Source organism: Penicillium alfredii, assembly GCF_028826965.1.
Source record: "Penicillium alfredii strain IBT 34128 chromosome Unknown utg000011l_segment0_segment0, whole genome shotgun sequence".
In the NCBI taxonomy this organism is placed as follows: domain Eukaryota; kingdom Fungi; phylum Ascomycota; class Eurotiomycetes; order Eurotiales; family Aspergillaceae; genus Penicillium; species Penicillium alfredii.
The window spans coordinates 2,123,983-2,144,946 of NW_026622708.1; the positions used below are offsets into that span (position 1 = coordinate 2,123,983).

The 20,964-nt window shown below is 51.3% G+C and overlaps 6 protein-coding genes across 6 annotated transcripts; 5 read left to right on the plus strand and 1 right to left on the minus strand.

The window, feature by feature from the left end:
- Positions 1 to 68: 68 nt before the first annotated feature.
- On the plus strand, positions 69 to 3,459 carry NUU61_009219 (putative importin 11; the record flags this gene model as incomplete). The annotated part of the gene is made up of 5 exons (XM_056659744.1): positions 69 to 233; positions 297 to 1,551; positions 1,608 to 2,080; positions 2,132 to 2,320; positions 2,383 to 3,459. 5 exons carry the CDS (start codon positions 69 to 71, stop codon positions 3,457 to 3,459), a joined length of 3,159 nt encoding a protein of 1,052 aa, XP_056508037.1.
- A 1,589-nt stretch (positions 3,460 to 5,048) lies between these two features.
- Positions 5,049 to 6,443, minus strand: exg1 (glucan 1,3-beta-glucosidase; the record flags this gene model as incomplete). The annotated part of the gene is made up of 3 exons (XM_056659745.1): positions 5,049 to 5,839; positions 5,900 to 6,279; positions 6,367 to 6,443. The coding sequence occupies 3 exons, from the start codon at positions 6,441 to 6,443 to the stop codon at positions 5,049 to 5,051; spliced, it is 1,248 nt and encodes a 415-aa protein (XP_056508038.1).
- A 3,959-nt stretch (positions 6,444 to 10,402) lies between these two features.
- NUU61_009221 (putative hydrolase) lies at positions 10,403 to 12,756 on the plus strand (the record flags this gene model as incomplete). Its single annotated transcript, XM_056659746.1, has 8 exons — positions 10,403 to 10,745; positions 10,806 to 11,022; positions 11,081 to 11,265; positions 11,325 to 11,731; positions 11,801 to 12,016; positions 12,072 to 12,212; positions 12,276 to 12,406; positions 12,468 to 12,756. The coding sequence occupies 8 exons, from the start codon at positions 10,403 to 10,405 to the stop codon at positions 12,754 to 12,756; spliced, it is 1,929 nt and encodes a 642-aa protein (XP_056508039.1).
- Positions 12,757 to 14,309: 1,553 nt separating this feature from the next.
- NUU61_009222 (protoglobin family protein) lies at positions 14,310 to 15,322 on the plus strand (the record flags this gene model as incomplete). The annotated part of the gene is made up of 3 exons (XM_056659747.1): positions 14,310 to 14,424; positions 14,483 to 14,756; positions 14,824 to 15,322. The coding sequence occupies 3 exons, from the start codon at positions 14,310 to 14,312 to the stop codon at positions 15,320 to 15,322; spliced, it is 888 nt and encodes a 295-aa protein (XP_056508040.1).
- Positions 15,323 to 15,930: 608 nt separating this feature from the next.
- NUU61_009223 (aldehyde dehydrogenase) lies at positions 15,931 to 17,660 on the plus strand (the record flags this gene model as incomplete). Its single annotated transcript, XM_056659748.1, has 4 exons — positions 15,931 to 16,385; positions 16,507 to 16,900; positions 16,976 to 17,418; positions 17,516 to 17,660. The coding sequence occupies 4 exons, from the start codon at positions 15,931 to 15,933 to the stop codon at positions 17,658 to 17,660; spliced, it is 1,437 nt and encodes a 478-aa protein (XP_056508041.1).
- A 1,902-nt stretch (positions 17,661 to 19,562) lies between these two features.
- On the plus strand, positions 19,563 to 20,579 carry NUU61_009224 (GPI anchored serine-threonine rich protein; the record flags this gene model as incomplete). Its single annotated transcript, XM_056659749.1, has 1 exon — positions 19,563 to 20,579. The coding sequence occupies one exon, from the start codon at positions 19,563 to 19,565 to the stop codon at positions 20,577 to 20,579; it is 1,017 nt and encodes a 338-aa protein (XP_056508042.1).
- Between the last annotated feature and the right edge of the window lie 385 nt (positions 20,580 to 20,964).

A 20,964-nucleotide genomic window follows, 5' to 3' on the forward strand; every position in this document is an offset into this window, starting at 1 on the left:
GCATACCAGGAGCAACCTGTTTCCTGATACCTTGACCTTCATCCCGTTGACCACGGGCACCATTCACCATGGCACATGTTATCGAGGTACCGGGCGAGACCAACCCGCTGAGTCCTCCGAATGTCCTCAATGCCCTGGTGCTTGCGGCAAGCTCCACTCAGCAGCAGGTGCAGACAGGCACGCAGCAGCTTCAAAACTGGGAGAAACAGGCGCTGTACCATTCCTTTCTCCAGGTAGGCTGTTAACTTCGTCCAATGAGCAATCGTGGGCAGGAAGTAACATAGGATGAGTTGTAGGACGTCTTTCTTGACCATTCAGTTCCCGCCGAAGTTCGATATCTCGCCATCATCCAGCTGAAGAATGGAATCGATAAGCACTGGCGTAAGACCGCAACCAATGCGATCAAAAAGGAAGAAAAGGACCGCATTAAGACAAGGGCCTTGGAGGCGGGTGTTGTTGAGCCGGCTCCCCTGCTCGCCCTCCACAACTCGTTGATGATCGCCAAAATCATGCGCTATGAATTTCCTCAAGACTGGCCCGATGCCATTTCTGCGGTCATTTCCTTCCTTCGTTCATCCACTCAGCCCGGTGCCAACCCACTCCAACTCCCTCGAACACTCCTCATCCTACTACAAATTATCAAAGAACTGTCGACGGCACGGATTCAGCGGACGAAGGCAAATCTCCAGTCTGTGTCACCGGAGATCTTCCATTTGCTTGGCAGGATCTATGTGGAGAAGGTCAACGGATGGGTTGTGATGCTGGAACATGGCGGGGCAGATGAAGGGTCGCTGCTGGAGACGATTGAACAGAGTCTGGTTTCGTTAAAGGTCATTCGACGGCTGATCATTGCTGGCTTCGAGCATCCAAGTCGCGACCAGGAAGTGCAGAAGTTTTGGGTATTGACCCATGCGCACTTTAGTAACTTTCTCTCCCTTGTTGAGAGCTCTGGAAACCTCCTTGAACATGTCCAGCGAGCCATTGAAAAGCACCTTCTGCAGATGTCGAAGCTGCATGTTGAGATGGCCCGGACTCATCCCGCGTCCTTTGCCCTCCTGCCAGACAGTATTACTCTCGTGAACTCGTACTGGACACTGGTCGTTAAGCTTGGTGAGAAATATGACAGTCTCGGCGCAGGTGGGGAGTCGGAAGGGAAATCCTTGACTGAGAAGACGGGTCTTCGAGCCCTGCTTTTGATCAGAGCTTGTGCGAGAATGGCATTCAACCCGGTCCAAACCTTCAAATATCAGACCCCGCACGACAAGGAGGAGCGGAAGCAAGCTGTTGAGCTCGTCAAGACTCAGTTGTTTACGCAGGGCTTTGTGGTTAGCGTCATGGAACTGCTGGTTACGCAGTTCTTCAGATTCCGGAAGGTCGACTTTCAAGAATGGGAAGAGGAGCCCGAGGATTGGGAGAAGCGCGAAGATGAAAATGCCGAAGCTTGGGAGTTCTCTATTCGGTCATGCTCCGAGAAGCTCTTCCTAGACCTGGTCATCCACTTCAAGGATCTCCTCATTCCCCGGCTACTAACCGTGTTTTATTCATTTGCAAGTAAGTATTTCACACTCTAAAGAAATTGGTTTCTCTTGCTGATGATTATTTTGCAGCCCCCGAAAACAGGGATGTCCTTCTGAAGGATTCCCTGTACTCCGCGATTGGCTTGGCCTCGGCTAGTTTGGAGCAACATCTGGATTTCAATGCTTTCCTGGTGGGGACCATGGTTCCCGAGGTTCAGATTCAAGAGCAAGAATACAAACTGCTGAGAAGGCGAATTGCGCTTGTCCTCGGTCAGTGGGTCCCTGTCAAGCCAGACGAATTGAACCGGGATGCCACCTACCAGATCTTCCAGCACCTGCTCAACAAACAAGACCCCTTGAATGATCTGGTGGTCCGAATCACTGCTGGGCGGCAACTCCGCAATGTACTCGAGCCCTATGAATTCTCGCCGGAAGGATTTATGGCGTTTGCGCCGTCCATTCTCGAAAATCTCATGTCCCTCGTTCAGGAGGTTGAGACATCCGACACAAAAATGGGGCTGCTGGAAACAGTCCGCGTGCTTGTAGTCAAGATGGAGGACCGTGTAAGTTATTTTTTGATGCAGACTCGCTCCGGCAGCCACTGACAGTCCCAGATTTCCCCTTTCTCCGACCAAATCCTTTCATTGCTTCCTCCATTGTGGGAGCATTCTGGGGAGGAACATTTAATGAAGCAGGCCATTCTCACCCTGCTGTCGTCCCTTATCAGTTCACTCAAGCAGGAATCCGTGAGATATCACTCGCTCATTCTCCCACTGATTCAGAGCTCAGTAGAGCCTGGTTCTGTATGTTTATGCATGTCCATTCCCAACCATGGGCCTTTGTTTCTAACCCGGAATGTATCTAGGAAACCATTGTATACCTGCTGGATGAGGCATTAGACCTTTGGTCTGCCATCATGGTGCAAACCCCGGCACCCGCTTCTCCGGAAATTCTATCTCTTCTCCCATCCCTATTCCCAATTCTCGAGCAAGGCACCGATAGTGCCCCACAAGCTCTTCACATCGTGGAATCTTACATTCTCCTCGCGCCGCAGGAGGTTCTTAGTGACCGGAACCGCTTCCAATTATTGGTCTCTTTCGAGGCACTCCTCCAATCGACCACAAAGCAACGAATTGGAGTAATCCCCAGGCTGGTAGAGACGATGATCCGCGGCGCTGAGGCCGTCGATGGCGGTAGCGAGTCTACATATCATGTTATCTCCCGGTCCTTGCTGGATAGCTCCTTCCTCTGCGCTCTCCTCGAGGGCCTGTACTCCGCCCACGAAGCCAGCCAAACAACCGGACCAAACAGGAAAATCTCGTCCGTGGTCGGCGTCGTAGAAACCGACTATTTCTCCGTACTGGCACGCCTGGCCCTCGCGAACCCCACCATCTTCGCATCTGCCGTCGCCGCTGCAACCAATTCCACCGAAGAACATTGCCTCACCTGGCTTCTCACCGAGTGGTTCCTGCATTACGACAACATCGGCAGTGTCAACCAGAAGAAACTCCACGCCCTGGGTCTAACCCAACTCCTTGCCCTACAAGGACCAGCCACTAACCCCTCACACCCGCCTCCGCCGCCTTCTTATATCCTCGCCCACCTCCAATCCTACCTGACCATGTGGACCGACCTCATTACTGAACTGGCCGATGGCAGTTCAGACCCCAATGCTGATTACTTGGTTTATTGGAATGCCCCCACCGGCTCTGTAACCGCTGTTCCCGAACAGTCTAGCGAGGCCGAGCAGCCCGAGGCCCAGCGTCGCTCCGAGTGGCAGTCTGCCGATGCCATCCACCGCTATCCAATCCGCGACTTTGTGCGTCACCGACTACAGGAACTGATTGTTGCCTGTGGGGGTGCGCAGCGGTTCCAGGAGGAGTGGTTGGTCAATGTCGATACGGAGGTAGTGTCGGCGTTTGGGGCTTTGGGGCTACTCTAGCCCGTTTATTTTCCAGGGGGGTTTTCAAATAGAAAGAAAGATGTGTTTATCTCATTTTGCATTTGATCCGGTTGCATAAATCTGGGATCGGGTGCTGTCGTCGTTATGGAATCTCTGGGTGTTTTTAGCTACATACCCCAATGCATATTCTTTTTCATCAGATTATTGGCATCGTTCAAGTCTACCGTGGAACTTTGACTAGATGCTGTTCACATCCCCTTTATGGTTCTAGGTACATCCTATCTACAATATGGACGAGATAGAACATACGCTAAAAAAATAAACGAGGTGCAAAGAGAGATGGGTCATCTTGACATAATCCGTTAACTAGTTAAACCAGCAGCCGACTGTACCCAGTCAAGCTTCATTGAAGCTTAAGTGTATATGAATAGGCACCTCGTTTCTTCAAAGATCTTTTCGACCATACAAGAATCAAGCCGACGGGCCTCGAAACAGACTGGCCAATATGCGCCTAGTCAATCGGGCCTTCTGCCAAAGTGCAACGAGGCGGCTATTCCGCCATATCATCGCCAAGCCCTGCTTCCTTCGAGAGAAGAATCCACCACTGAAAACAGCGCCTCTTCGTGAGCTCTCCCAGAGCCCCTATGCCGTGCATGTGCAGCAAATCGATTTTTGATTTTCCGTACCTTTCTAAGCGATCTTCAAGGCTGCTTTTTCCATGTACAGACGACCTATCGCTCAATTACTCTCTTCTTGCTGGACCAGATTCCCGAAGCTCAGGGCATTGGGCTGCTCTAAACCATCTTTTGAACCGTTTTCGTCTTCGCCACCAGAGTCTGTCTATATCAGCGCCTTTGCTAGAGCGTTACATCATGCCCGGCTGCCCAACTTGGCAGAGCTTCAACTCGCATTCCCTCTTGCGAAGGACTTTGGAAGTTTCTCTTCAGGAGCAGGCAGCTCAGTCCATGCCCCTATTGGAGATATCCTGTGACGACTTCGCCATTTGGACGTGGCAGCTGGTGCTATTGCAATTCACCAAGTTCCCGCGACTATGCGATTTCGATATCGATCAGTCCGGCTATTGGCCCAAAGGGACCAGCTCCCATTTCGTGGATGGAGGAAATGGGAAAACCCATGAAACTCACACGAAAAGCTCTCTTGATCTTCTCTCCCTCGCCCTTGGAGATTTACAGCGCCAAGTCAACGTCAACAGGGAAGCAGCTGGGCTTCGTCCGTATTCGGCGGATTATTACAAACAACTACTTCAGCCAACTCTGGAGTCAGTGGTACAGGACTAGCAACTTTGAAGGGAAGAGTTATCTTATTCATCGCTTGGCTGGTGGTTTTCTTTATCTGCTGTGTGATCATCTAAGAAGAACTGGATATAACTCGACTTTATAAATGGCCTTGGCACGCATTTGTCTCAAAAACAATATCGATTGTAGAACTATTAATCGTCGATCCAGCCAGACCTCGAATAGTAACCTATACGCCAAACCCAAGACCCTACCCATGGTCTCCAAGCCATATACCTATAGCAAAACGAATTTGAATTACAAAAGAAAGAAAGAACAATAAGCGATAATCACCAAAAGACTATAGCTGAGGTTGGAATAAGAGCGCAGCAATTAGCACTGGCCAGGGAATTGGCGGTCCGTGACAGGGTTAGGGAAGACGCCGCCGGCGAGCTGCTGTTTCATGTCCCACTCCGGAGCGCCCTCAGTCTTCCAGGTCCAGTACAGCCAGCCGCTGCCCTTCTCGTAAGCATCCAGCTGGGCTTCGATGAAGCGGCGGGTGTTGGTGCGGTCGTTGTCGGAGAGTGCCGCGACGGTGCCCTCGGACTTGCCCTGGCAGCTGCCGATGTTCCGGCTGCCCTGGTAGGTGCCATCGTAGCGAGCACCGATGCCCTTGCCGTTGAGGTACTTGGCGCAGTCGGTCATGGCACCAGTCCACTCGCCAACAATGGTCCACTTGTCGTTGGTAACAAGGTGTTGATCCACGAAGCCGCAGACGTTTCCGACGTGGGCGTTGGTGTCGACCGAGAGCAGGCCGCTGTCAAACACTTCGTAGTGGTGTGTATCCATCATAACATACCAAACGCCGCTGTCGCCGTTCATGAACCCATTCCATGATTCTGTCGGCAGGAATCCATCGTGGAGGATCAGGGTGGTGTCCTGGCTCGCCTCGCGGGCGACACCCCAGGAGTCATAGTAGTACTGCTTCAAGCCATCCGCGTCTACGCCACCGGGGACATTGGGCTCGTTCAGGGCTTCGATCGCGGTAACCACGTCGCCATCGCCAGCATACCGCTTAGCCAGGCTGCCGAGGGCAGACTTCGTGCGGTCGACAGTGTTGCCCTGCTGCCAGTTGATGCTTCCACGCTTTCCGCTGTTATCAAAGCCATTCTGAGAGCCGGGAGCTGTTTGATTCTCTCGTCAGTTCATGTTATAGGCAAAATGATATAGATGTCTCCACCTACCTCCGTGCAGGTCAACAACAACCTTAAGACCAGCCGCACGAGCCCACGAGACCGCATTGTCGAGGAATTCCAGCTGGCCATTAACGTAAGGCTCGCCGTTCAGATGCTCCGTGGCCCAGTATCCCACAGGGATGCGAACGTGGTTCATGCCCGCGGCAGCAATCTGACTGAAGTCATCTTGAGTGACGAAAGAGCTCCAGTGCTTCGACAGAACCGATCGGCACTCATCCTGGCCGAGGGTTTCACAAAGAGACCATTCGTCGACCGCAGCATCACCAGCCGAATCGAAGATCGAAGGCGTGATCCAAGGCTCCAGCACCAGCCAGCCACCAAGGTTGACACCGCGAACTTTGTCGCTGCCGTATTTGAAGTTAAGATGACTACTCCCATGCACGTTAGTTCGATCACATACAACTCTCCCCGGCATTCATGGATGGTGTCGCGGTGGAGGAGTCTTGGTCACTTACGATGTCGGGGAGGCCTGTCCCAGGGCGGCCAGCAGAGACAGCCCCAACAGGGCCTTGTGCGAGAGGTTGGATGGCATGATGATCTTCCTGGACTTAGTCAAAAACCCAAACGTCAAAAGCCCGGGCTTCGCGAATGAGGAATGAGAGGGATTGTGTCAAATGGAATGGAGATCGACGGTTATAAGTAGACCTTGTGACGATACACGAGGCTTCGGTTGGCCGGATGCAGGTCACTACCTGCTTGACAGCGAAGAAATGGGTGTCTTCAAGGTTGCTTCGAACAAAAGAAACGACACACCTTTGGATGAACTGCCTGTCGATCCCTCCTTGTCGCAGCTTGGACCAGCTCGAAGAACCCGAAAGAGGAATGTGACAGGAGCTGAAAACAGAGGAGTGGGCCGGAGTACACTGGAGTCCGGGGTTGATAAAGGAACAATGCACTTCTTGGATGGAGAGAGTAACGGGATATCTCACTCCGGTGCAGTGGGGTGTAAAGATGGTAACATGGAGAATATGGATGGAGCGTGGACACAACGCAAGCTGGAAGAATGAAAAGCCTCAGCTGGAGAGATTATGTTCTTTCTAATTTTGCAGCCGACACTGGTCGTTGTTGCCGTTCTTTTCCATCCAACTACTTCGAGTGACAGGTGCACCTTGCCTCGATCTTGTTTACGGTTTTTTTTTTCACTTTTTTTTTTATCATTTTGAACTGTACCTAACAATATCGTCACTCAGAGCCAGTCAATATAATCTCACTCGAGTCTGTGGACCAAGGTCACTCGGTCAGAATGATGTGCTGTTTGCGGCCAAAAAAAGATCTCACATTCCGCGCTCTGACGGGAATCGGCCACGCGTGTGGTCCGCAAGGAATGCTTGGCAGAGAGAGAATTGAGTTTGTAGAAGCAAAAAGGAACAATTTAACAATATGATGGGGGATAAAAAAGAACAATGGACTTGGTGGTTGTGATGGTGATGGGGAGTTAGCCCTAATTGTAGATTGCGTGTGGGGAATTTTTGCTGAACAGTTTTCATTGTACACAGATCCGGGGAGAAAAGGTCCGCTGCATTGATTTCGAAGCAATTCAATATTCAGTAAATCAATTTTGTTGTGATGCTCATATCTCCAAATGAAATTGACTGAATCGCCCGTTGTTCGGCCTTGTGTTCCACTGATCGCCGATGTACTTCCGTTCCCGGCGACAAGTACTTTGTCCAACAATGCACCCACCGACCACCCAGGGGCATGACGCATTTCCCTCTGATGGTTACTGTAGCTGACACTGAGGTTGTAGTTACACCATGAGTTCCATGGATCCTGTCGGCTTTGGGCATTGTGGATGCTGGACCAGAACAGCTATCCGCGGGAAACGAGACCTTGAGGGCTATGGCAGTAACGCGGTGATGCAAGGACCCGATCGGAGGAATCTGGATTTGTTTGTTACACGTAGAGCTTGAGAGTCTAGACTTCTGGGGAATGCAGAGGACTTCGGAATGCAGCCGTCGGAACTTACCAGGTGCATGGCATGTCCAAAGATTTACATCTAGAACCTGGAAGTCTTCACTATTGTCCACAGAGGAAATAAGAAATTTAGAATTAAAAGGCAAGGGGAAGAGGTGAAGCTGAGAAAAGTGGTCGCTCTGGAATATTTGTCAGGAATAATGGATGCGACATCGGCGTGGGCGTGGATGTATCTTGCTGCAAATCTATAGAACAGCTACTTCTCACTAGCGTAAAGCATTGATGATAGAGTGTAGAATTTTATATCAACTCTAATTATTGCCGAGACATACAGAAATGCCATCAAGCTACGATTTCTTTGTCTCGAGTGAAATAAATAGAGGTATCATTTCTACCACGGCGAGAGATACTTGAACTTATTCTCCAGAATCCCAGGTAATGATAGCTTCGATTCCAAATCTTGGACTCATGAGTTTTGATTTAAGAAGCACAAAGATACACTTCCCTTTTCCTACACAGCCGCCAAGCTAGCTGTCTTATAGATCACATTCGGAGCATGACCGAGTCAACAGTAACCGTCACCGCTCATCTTCAAATGACCATTTTCTGAGAAAAAAAAGGACTTCCTCGACAATATTTCATCTTTATCACAAAGCCCACAGATGACCAGTTCTACTTGCGAGTGATTCCGACTCGATCAGTTGAACATATCGCAACTCTTAGTATCGACACCGAGAACTACAGCCAACATCTGTGCCAACCCAGGTGATCCCATAACAGTTTACTTGGCACAAGCATTATCTCGATCGCAGCGAAGTCTTTCGCTCGAGTAGTTCCGCACCTCAGTCATCCGCCATGTGCCGATGTGCGGGGGTGGGGGAAACGAGTCATTTCGATCCTCGCAGCGGTCAGATTCGGGCTCGGGCTTGACCGAGATTTGAATTGTTGAGAACCGAACACTGCACTCCGGATCTCACAGGACGGGGGGGGGTGGATAATACCACGGTACATTCATCCTTTTCTTCCAAATCAGCTGCTCCACAGTGGACCATCGTGCGTGATGGATGATGGAGGGGGTTTTCTTCCCCCACCACTCGGAGAAAATGAAAATGCATCAAAATTGAGAGCAGCCCGATCGCGGGGAGTCGGAAATAAGCAAGATACCCTTAAATGCACCCCCCCAACCGAGCCATCATGAGTCGCATGGATATCTGATTGGCGGTAATCCTCCGCACGAGATCACCTTCTCTTTGTGTGTGTGATATCACGCGGTCCTAAGCGACCAGCGTGGAGAAGCATAGTGAGAGAACACGCCATCTTTTGTGATTCCTCGGGGCTGAGGAGACATTTAGGGTCAGTTCCAATCACAACTTGGCGATCGTCGCGCCAAGTGCCGGGGTGGAGGACGTGGAGGGGTAAGGCTGGTTGATGGAGTCTGGAGATTAACAAGACCAACACGATACAACGCCAAAGTACCACGTTCAGAGGGATAACTCAAAGGTGAGAGATTTATGTTGGTTTGGTTAGTGCCATGGCTATCTAACATCTAAACAAAGATGTCTCATCCTGGTATGTACGAACGCAAGGGATTCCAGTAAACCCTCGGGCAGAGACTGGACTGTCAATGCACGATCAGTCGATTTCATGGTTTTTGGACTTCTTCTTCTCGTGTGCCCCGTGGTCCTTGGCAGTGATCCTTGGGCATATGAGCCCAACAAAAAGTAGCCATCGTAGCTGTAAGTCTGTCCGCTCCTGGCAGGGCTATGGTCGGAATTAGGCCCGAGCAACTTCCCTGATGCAAGGTCACCAAACCCAGCGAATCGCCGAGACATCACTTTGCCCACTTGTATCTGTTGATGTCTTTGTTTATCCGAGGTACATGTACATATCCCCTGGCGAAGTCTAATGAACCTTGGTTCATCCAGATGCAGCCTCGCTCCTTCAGAGGGGAAGCTAAACAACGCGACTCAAGAAACCAATTTCCACCATGTTCCACTCCAAGACAGTCCAATCTCTCGAGCCTGCCGGTTTGTTTTCTTAGTTCTTGGTTCTTGATTGGGCATGACACTCTTTGGCCCCCTGAAGCTCTCTCTCTCTCGGGAAGCTTCTCCCCCAACGCTAAGTAGCCCGAAGGGAACCAGCACCGGCCACTAACATTCTCTCAACAGTCAACTCAATAGAGCCGACCTCTTCCATCCCGAATCGGAAATTCCTGTGATCTCCCGCACTTGATCCCCCCCTGCGGGGTTTTGTTAGCTTCTTGGTGGGCCCGGCCAAGAGGCATGGCAATGCTGTTGAGCGATGCAGGTCAGAGGTCATCGTGCAGGGCCGCAGGTCTCGGGGATTGCTCGATCCACATTTCCCTAATTTCTGGGCAAGCACGGCGGGAATTAGGGTCCGTGGGAAGTCGGGTTTGTAGAAACGGAGGGCCCCCATGTACATAAAGCCAGGGATGCGCTGTTGTCAGGCATGGTCTTTAGCTTCTTTTTTTAAAAGGTCTTCTTCTCTAGCTCTGGTGCTGAGTTAGTGGTTTCTTCTTGTTCGTTGTTCAGAGGGTTGGATTGTATACCCAAAGCTATGCGTTTAGACCAAAGTCTGGTCTTGGGACTGCTGGCCACTACCGGCCTGGCGCTGCCTAGCAGAAGAGACAACGGTGTTGCGCCGAAACAACTGCAAGTGCGCAGCTCCAAATATGCCGTCAAGCAGCCCCCATTGACAACGGAGTGGACGGGTAAAGTGGGAACTCATCCTTGGCCCGACTATCCGCGGCCCCAACTGCAGCGATCCCAGTGGCAGAACCTCAACGGCGTGTGGCAGTATCAAAATGCATCCAGTGTCGACGCGGTCAAGAGCCCGCCGTTTGGAAAGGATTTGGGGCGAGAAGTCCTTGTTCCGTCGTGTCTAGAAAGTGGATTATCTGGTGCGTTTGTATTGCGTGGTTGTTTTGGCGTGGATGAAATACTGACGGTTCTTGCCGCAGGAATCCAAGAGCAAAACTCCTTGTATTCGTGGTTTGCAACCTCGTTCAAGGTGCCCTCGTCCTGGAAGGATGAGCATGTGTTGCTTCATTTCGGCGCTGTGGATTATGAAGCCACGGTGTTTGTCAACGGCAAGCAGGCGGGCTTCCACCGCGGAGGCTATTTCCGCTTCTCTGTTGATGTGACCGAGTTTGCCAAGTTCGGTGAAGAGAACGAGCTGTGGGTTGACTTGAGATTGTAAGATGTCATAAAAGATTTGAATAGCTGACCATTGCAGCCTTGTTTTCGTGCATGATCCCACCGACGGGGGTGACCATGTCATCCCCATTGGCAAGCAAACTCTCAATCCAAACCACATCTTCTATACGCCCTGCAGTGGGATCTGGCAGACTGTGTGGGTTGAGACTGCACCATCAGACTATATCACCAGTCTGGATATTACGGCCGACATGCACGGTGAGGGTAAGCTTCTTCCCACATGAAAAAGCGTAATGATTTGCAACGGTTCTGACGATTTCTAGTCAATGCCACCGTGCACAGCTCAGACACGAGCAAAAGCTCGGATGTCGAAGTGACTGTGCAGGACAATGGAAAGGAGGTTGCCACCCACAAAAGCTCATCCAACAAGCCCTTCCAGTTCAAGGTGCACTCTCCGAAGCTGTGGACCCCCGAGTCCCCCAAACTGTACAATGTCACCGTCAAGATGGGCGACGACAAGGTGACAAGCTACACGGGATTCCGCACCATCTCCAAAGACAAGGTCGACGGCGTGGTCCGGCCCCTCCTGAACGGGAAATTTATTTTCATGTTCGGCACCCTGGACCAGGGCTACTGGCCGGATGGACTGTACACGGCGCCGACTCGAGAGGCCATGGTGTATGATCTGGAGGTGCTCAAGAAGCTGGGCTTCAACATGGTCCGCAAACACGTAGGTGGCCTTTGCTTTTCTATGGTTGCAAACTTCAAGCGTGTTCGTGCTAACTAACCCTCTGCGTAGATCAAAGTCGAGCCTGAGTTGTTCTACCGGGCGTGCGATGAGCTTGGTCTGTTGGTGATTCAGGACATGCCCTCGCTGCGACCACTCCAGACCAAGACTCTGGACAATGGAACCCAGGTGGATGTCATGCCGAATCCGAAGCAACAGGTTGAGTTCGGTCGTCAGTTGGAGCTACTGGTCAATCAACTGAAGAGCTTCCCTAGCATTGCGATCTGGGTAAGTGGAACTTCCACCTTTTAGATGGAGTGATCTCCCCCGCTGATAGACGCAGGTTGTCTACAACGAAGGCTGGGGCCAATTGACCAATACGTATCCCGAATTTGGATTGACCGAGCGAGTCAAGCAGCTGGATCCTACACGGCTGGTCGACTCGACGAGTGGCTGGCACGACCACGGAGCCGGCGACTTCAGTGTAAGTGATTGAAATACATCAAAAGAATAAGAATAAAATTGCTGACTGACTGACTTGTAACAGAACAACCACCACTATGCCAACGCACAGTGCGGCACGCCCTGGTACTCGACAGACTCGAGTCCCTACGACGACAGCCGAATCGGCTTCCAAGGGGAATTTGGCGGAGTCGGGCACAATGTGTCTATTGAGCAGTGAGTTTCCTTTCTCTCCCAAGAAGAAGATTACCAGAATTTTTGTGATTGACAAATTCAGCCTCTGGAACGACCAAGCCGCCATCAATTCCATCAATGAAACCTACGAGATGGACGCCTCCATCGATGTATGGAACTACCGCAGCCACTTCCTCCTTAACGAGCTGGAGGATCAAGTTCATAAGTACGCATGCAGTGGCGGAGTCTGGACACAGACTACCGATGTAGAAGGCGAGCTCAATGGGCTGATGACCTATGATCGCCGGGTGAAGAGGGTTGACGAAAAGCAGTGGAAGGACGATATCCAGGCGTTGTATTCTGCTGCTGCAGCGCGAAGTAATGGGTCGTAGTGGACAGGTGTATATGGTTATTCATTTTTATTCTATGGGTTCAAGCATGAATATATGACTTCAATTTCCTTCCTCGTTTCCTAAACCCTTAAATCAGTTTCTGACAGAGAATATGTTCGAATATTCCCCAAGAGACAACGAAAGAATACTCCTTATGAAGGTCTGTTCTCATCTCAAATTAATTTATATTAGCTTGGCACGTCTATCCACGGATACGCATTCCCTGGCCGTGGAACGCGGAATCACCAGTCACGTAGGACAAATCAACCTCGGGAATTGCTCTAGACCCAGGAGTGGGACTGATCACCGCAGGCATAGTGATCGTCTAGCGCTGCTGTTTGACTATACAGTAGTGCGTCTCAGATTGAACGCCGATCCATAGTATGCCCGAGATCATAAAGAATACGAGTGAAAATGTCGGTTCTATCATTTGGAATGAGCTTGGAAGACAGGGCATTTTTCTCATTGATTTAGCTTTGTTTCTTTTCTGGTGACATTCCCCTAATACTAAGAAACCCTACAGGACCGGTGCATCAGGCCATACCCACTGCGAATCCACCCGACATGGCATCAGGCCACGCCATCACCCGGGAAATCTCGATATCGGTGATTTGGGAGGGTTTACAAGTGCTTGCTAGATATTTCAATCCTATCACTATGGGCCATTACTATTATTGTATTCTTCTGCTATTAAACCTGATCTGACATTAGTATGTTTTGCATTCGTAGCCCCGCCGATCTATATTTTTGAATTGCGTATCTTCTAGAAGCAATCCACACCCACGCTCAATTAAACAAATGCTTTCTCTTTTCTCATGAACTGATCCGACGAACTATATTCCTCCCAAAAGAAGTTCATCCACACGTCGCTTATACCCTCATACAAATACCCAGCCTGGCCCCCGAAACCGCCGGCTCCACTTTCATGTCGCGAGACCGTTGGGACCACAACGGAGTGCGTCAACGGCCAGTCACCGGCTCGATAATTATTCCTATTCATCCGAGTGTCTTTATCTTGACCTCTCTCTTATTCCCCCTCCTTGTGATCTTTGAAGAGATCAAAGCGCTATCCAGGTATGATATAGATGAAGGCAAATCATCGTACCTGTAAAATAAGCGGCTCCCGATCTCCGGGTCCCACGCGCTCGCTTGTTTCAACAGGGAAGACTGTACAATTCGTAGGGGCATGTTAATCCTGGCACCAATTTTCCACCGGTGGAGAGATTGCAGGGAATCAGCCCACACACTCGGTCCGCTTCTCACTTGCGGAACTATACTCCACGGCAATCCTCGGTGGTCTGATTTGACACCATAGTCTTTGACAACAGTTGTCCAGTAATCAGGACGTTTCCCTGTTTTTGGATAACCCCATGTGGTCACTGGCTTGTATCGAGCGCCTCGTGGTGGTGTGGGTGGGAGAAGCAGGTTATAAATACTGATCTCACCCAGGCCACGAGGCGTCCCAGTTATTCTTTCTTTTTTCTTTCTTTCCATTTCGCTCTGGTTATAGTTGCACAAGTATACTTCCTCTCTGAGATATACCTTGCATCACCATGGACTACAATCTGGGCATCGGCCCTGAGCCAAAACATGTCGACCGCAAACTACTATATACCAGCCTGGAAGAGAGAATCAAGTATCTGCATGCCTTCCTAGACTTTAATTCCGGTAAGTGTATCCTACCCAAAACCCACATCACACATCTGACAAACATCTTACATGCTAGCCGACGTCGAGGCGCTCATGACTGGCACAAAATACATCAAGCAGCTAATCCCCGCCGTCGTCAACCTGGTCTACAAGAAGCTGCTGCAATTCGATATCACATCCCGCGCCTTCCACACCCGGTCTACTGTCGACGAAACAGAACCAGAAAAAGACTATCTCCATGAAGAAACACCACAGATTAAGCGGCGGAAGATGTTCCTGCGGTGGTATCTTGTGCGGCTGTGTCAGGATCCGACGACGATGGATTTCTGGCGGTATCTGAACAAAGTGGGGTGAGCATCGGTAACAGAACAGATGAGATGAGCTACACCCAGCTAACTTCCTTCTTTTTGTGTATAGGATGATGCACAGCGGCCAGGTCCGCATGCACCCCCTCAACATCGAATACATTCACATCAGCGCCTGCATGGGCTACATCCAAGACATCTTCGTCGAAGCACTGATGTCACACCCACAGTTGTCACTGCGCCGCAAGATCGCCCTCGTGCGCGCCGTCACCAAGATTCTCTGGATCCAGAACGACCTGTTTGCCAAGTGGCATGTCCGCGACGGCGAGGAGTTCGCCGACGAAATGTCCGAGTACAGTTTCGACCCACGCGAGGGCTTTCTGGATGACACGCGCATTCTCGGCGGCAGCAGCATTACCACCACTACCACCAACACTACCTCTGGTGGGAGTAGCTTGGTCGATGAGGATCAGACTAGTATTGCTAGTAGTGCGGCGCCTTCGGCTCATAGTGGGGCGGCGCCGGCGCAGACGGGGGCTTCGAAGGGGTCGATTTGCCCTTTTGCTGAGATGGGGAAGGGATCGTCTGAGACGAAGATCTGGGCTGATTGAGTGTGTTATTTGTTGGATTTTTTTTTGTTTGGATGCTGCGGTTTTGAGCATAGACTGGGAGCGTCATTTCTGGCGCAATCTGGGGTTCGGCGTGCTGGCAGTTTGGTCCAACTATTTCAGATCATCAGTATTTTGGAGTATTTCCGTTGATCTGCTCTCTATATTCTCTTCCCGGTGCATCTCCCGTGGGGAGAATCGGAGTCAAGTACGTTCCCCCGGATTGACGTCAAATCTTAGTGATCCTGGCCCATCGGCATTGCTCCCCCACACGACTGCCGATGGCTCTGTCAATGAAGACAGATGGGATGAGATATAATTAAGACAGCTTTCTCTCTCCGTATATGGGAGCTATCACCTGCAGCTGCATTTGCAGGGGGGTTCTCTGCTGGTCCCCGCCATCCCCTTTTTTTATTTCATCGAAGTCAAATCTTCCCCCTTGACCCTTCGCGCCGGACTTGCCATCAACTGCGATTTCGCGTCTCGAGAAGTCCACTCTGTGATTCTCCTTCTCTAACCCACTGAGAGCTGTTCACGTTCCAGGATCATCATCCTTTGCCCCACAGCAAAAGATAACGAAACACACGCACACACACTCATCCGCAATAGCAATGGCGCAACCCGATACACCAGTCACACCGCTCATCATCAATAATGAGTCGGTGGTCACCGACATCAAATTCGACGTGCGCGCTCCCGCAACAGGCGAGTTGTCAGGTCACTGCACCGGCGCATCCGTCGACGATGCGCTGCGCGCCGTCGAGGCCGCAAAGGCTGCCTTCCCCGCATGGCGCAAATCAAAGCCGTTCGACCGTCGCGATGTGTTGATGAAGGCCGCCGATATCATGGCATCGCGCAAGGAGGAGCTGATCCAGTACCAACGCGAAGAGACTGGCGCCGGACGACCATTCTCCGAACATACCTTCAATCTGGGCGTGGATTTCATCCGGGATTTCGCAGCGCGTATCTCCACGATCGAGGGTTCCGTACCCAATGTCACTAGGGACGGGGAGGGCGCGATGGTGTTGAAGGAGCCATACGGGGTGATTCTGTCGATTGCGCCATGGTGGGTTTTTCTTGGCCGCGTTTTCCCCATGCGCTGATAATGGACATGTCGAGGTTCTCTTTTGCGGAAGCAGAGAGAAGGGGGGGAAAGAAATGTAAACTGACCGGACCTTGGTTTCTAGGAACGCGCCCTTCATCCTAGGCACTCGCGCCATCGCCCTTCCGCTGGCGGCGGGGAACACCGTCGTCCTCAAGGGCTCGGAGCTCTCCCCCAAGTGTTTCTGGGCACTCGGCGACATCTTCCGTCAAGCCGGTCTTCCGGCAGGATGTTTGAATGTTGTCTATCACAACACCCCCGACGCTGCGCAGGTGACCACCGCGCTGATCGCCCACCCGGCCATCCGCAAGATCAACTTTACCGGTAGCACTCAGGTCGGCGCGATCATCGCGGCCACGGCGGGCCGACACATCAAGCCCGTGCTTCTTGAGCTGGGCGGCAAGGCGTCGGCGGTGGTTCTGGACGATGCCAATCTGGAGAAGGCAGCCATGAACTGCGCGATCGGGTCATTTATGCATGTAAGTGCAAGTGCGGGCATAACTATCCTTGACATTGAAAGTTTCAATGTTCATCATACTGACACCGTTGTTCAGTCCGGTCAAATATGCATGTCGACCGAGCGCATTGTAGTGCAGCGCTCGATCGCGGCCCAGTTCCGACAGAAGCTGGCTGAGACGGCGGAGACGCTGTTTGGCAAGGATGCGCCGGCGTTGGGCTTGGTTAACTCGGCGGCCGTCTCAAAGAACAAGAACTTGGTCGCCGATGCCGTTTCCCGCGGCGCCAATCTGCTGTTCGGGGATGCGCAGTCAAACGAATCCATCAACACCATTATGCGACCCATCATTGTGGACAATGTCACCAAGGACATGGACATGTATGCGACCGAGTCCTTTGGTCCCACGGTGTCTTTGATGGTGGTGGATACCGAGGAGGAAGCAGTTGCGCTAGCCAACGACACCGAGTATGGATTGACTGCAGCCGTCTTTACCAACAACCTGTTCCGCGGGTTGCGCGTGGCTAGACAGATTGATTCCGGGTGAGTTGTCCATCATGGTCTTCTGATGACGCTATTCCCTGAAGAGTTGAGAAGTGGAGCGCGCTAACATCTGCTGCCTTCCTTGTTTTTTGTGCAGAGCTGTCCACATCAACTCGCTCACCGTGCACGACGAGCCTGTCTTGCCCCACGGTGGATGGAAGAGTAGCGGGTTTGGCCGCTTCGGGGGAACCTCGGGCTACGACGAGTTCTTGCAGACCAAAACTGTCACTTGGATGGAGTGAACTGGGGACTTTGGAGGGGCCGCCACCGCGGCTATTTTTGTTCTTTTCTTTTCTTTTCTTTTTTTTTCCCATGTTTTCTCTCTTTTGATGTCTTACCTTGGCTCCATTAGGAGCCTGCACCGACCTTGGCGTGGCTTGATATGATGCCCTGGATCCGCATGGGATTGGATCGGGCATGGATACCCTGTTAACTAGCGACGAATTATACATGTGACGACCTTGTCATGAGTGTCTTTGCTGGAGCCAGTTCTGTTCATTTACAGTCTTGAGTGATTCTGGTGACCATGCCCGATCTTCAGGGACAGGCCGAGTCCCAAGAACTAAGAATTATAAAAAAAAAATTAAAATTAAAATTAAAAAAAAGGAAGCAAGAAAGTAATAATCAGGCACAGGGATGTCAATTATTGTTTCTTGCAAAATAGAAAGCTCGAACCGTGGAAACCGACCAGAGGCCAATGCCAATAGTCTTCAGAACGGAGTCGACTAGCCTGTCTGCACATATATAACAACCCTGAACAGAGTAATAAACAATTAATAATCGTGGAAGTAACCTCCAGTTAACTAGTTGGTTAGCATTGAGCTCATAAGATGAATAATATCATTTTATTTTCTTATTCGATGTTTTTATTATTGGGACTCCACACTTGTGTTTCAGCCAATTCGAACCAAATCTCCCGGTATTCATGGAGGTACCGAGGGACCAGCCTCAGCAGCCACACGGGAATACTTATGATATACATCTGACCACTACAGATAGAGATTGATGTCACAGAACAAGATTTGCACAGCCCGGCAGATGAGTTTCTCCAGCACGCGCAAAACCAGCCACCCCTGAATATCAGGCGTTGATCCCTTCCACTGCGGCCAATCCCCTGACGAACGGGTGGGATCGACAAGGCGAGCGGGTTTTGGTTCGACTTATCGCTGGGCTGGAGGGTGTGGGGAATGAATATCGTTATCACCTGGACGGGAGTGTGTATGTTACTGTAAAAGTGTTAAAAGGGTACACATAATCTTCAGAGTGGAAATTGCTTCCTTCTAAGTTCTTACTACTGCATACATAGGAATCATGTTCTTCGTATGGCTACTCTCATTATTTCTGTTCATTTCATGTTTAATCTCCAGGTGAGACAAACTCACGCTTTGGTCGCGGTAAGACATCGGAGAGTACATCCACGGATGGGTGCCTGCCAAGACCAGTAAACACTGTACCATGTCTGTATACTCTACGTGCATGTATGCATATATGCGCAGTAAGGAGACGTTTAGTTTAGCTTGTGTTCTTTTCCTTGCTGAGATCAAAACCTCGAGAATCTCATCTTCCAGTCTCTGTACTGTCTACTGTACTGTATATGCACTGTTTGTACATGCTGTATAGATGCTTCTTCCAGAAATTAAGCCGAAGATCTTTCACCAATCAACAAGCCTCGGAGTCTTTTAATGTAAACCCCCTGATTTTAGTCTCTTATTGAAATCAATTAAATACGAAGTCCACCAGCCACACCACGAGGATGTATGACTTTCTCGCCAAAAAAACTTCCAATTGAACAACGGTTTTTCTTCGAGGCCTGTAAAGAATAAGCCGAGTTTTTCAACAGACACAGAATCTTAGAACCCTGAGAGACACCGGGTGCAAATGACTCTCGAATGACCCACTATGATGCGTGGTTTACTCGTGCTTGGGCCCTGATGGGGCTCGGGGCGTCTCCTCACTGGACAAATGCGGGCTCGCCTCCGTGCTTGGTCTCTTCAGGTAGAAATGTAGTTCTCCTCGCTCTCTGCTCTTCTTCTCTTTCTTTCCTTTCCAACCACGTTCATTCTTTCCAACCCAGTCATTCTTTCCCTCCCCCAATCTAATCCCAACTTCAGTCATTCTTTGTCAACGCGACATATACTCTAACCATGCGTTTCTTCACCGCGACTATCATCTCGGCCCTGGCGGCCTTGGCCATGGGTCACACCCAGCCCGACTACTCCAAGCAGCCCAAGGGCAATGCCATTGTCAAGCCGGGTCTGCACGAGCAGGTGCCCGAGGGCAAGCCCTACACCATCCACTGGGAGCCCAGCACCGAGGGTCCCATCTCGCTGGTCCTCCTGCACGGCCCCACTGAGAACGTCAAGCCTCTGGAGACCATTGCCGAGAAGATTCCCAACTCGGGCAAGTACGAGTGGACTCCCAGCACCAAGCTGACTCCCGAGGACACCCACTACGGCCTGCTCCTCGTCGTCGAGGGCTCCGGCCAGTACCAGTACTCGACCCAGTTCGGTCTGACCAACAAGGAGGGCTCGGGCTCGTCCAACGGTGATGGCAAGACCACCACCGTCGTCGACGATGTTACTACTACTATCTGCCCCGAGAGCCAGTCTGCTACTGCCACCCCGACCTCCACCCCCTCCAGCACCGTGACTGTCATCGACGACGTGACCACCACCATCTGCCCTGAGAGCCAGTCCGCCTCTGCTACCGCTACTCCCTCGGCTCCCGTCTCTGCTGCTCCCTCCGCCGGCCCTAGCGTGCCCTCCTCGCCCGCTGGCTCCGCCCCGGTCACCCCCTCGGCTGCCCCCTCTGCTGCTCCCTCGGTCGTCCCCTCCGTTGGCTCCTCGTCCACTGTGACCCAGAGCTTGGAGGTCACCACCACCATCTGCCCCGAGGAGAGCAAAACCCCCGCCGTCACCCCCGGCGCGGGTCCCTCCGCCCCCGGCGCGGGTCCCTCCGCCCCCGCTGCCGGCCCCTTCCGCCCCGCCAGCTCCGTTCCCTTCGTGCCTGGCCGTGGCCCCAGCACCCTGCGCAGCTCGCCTGCCTCCGCCCCGACCCAGGGTGCTGCTTCTCCCTCTGCGTCGTCCTACAGCGGCGCTGGCCGCAACGCTGTCAGCCTCGGCGCCGTCGTGGCTGCCATCCTGGCCGTTGTGGCTGTCTAAGTGTTCTTTCCACTTGAGTGGAGCACTTAGCTGGCTGTTCTTTATTTTTCTCTTTTCCTTTTTATTTTAACTCTCAAAATGATCCGGTTTTTCTTTTCACGGGAGAATGATGGGAGCTAATCTTACTGATCCTTGATGTGGAATTCTTTTTCTCTTTGATTCTTTGGCTGAGCTTGCCTGCATCTGATTGATACCTTGTTTTCTGTCTATCATGTATGTTTCAAAGAAATACAAGTCTTCAGCTGTCTTGTAATGTCAGTTCATGTTCATGTATGAGTATTATTTCAACTGTAGTTGGACACTTTTGGCTACGACTTGATGGTAGAGCTAGTATAGTACAAGCGGGGTTCCCCTCAAGGGCGGTCTAACAAAGACATATTGCATC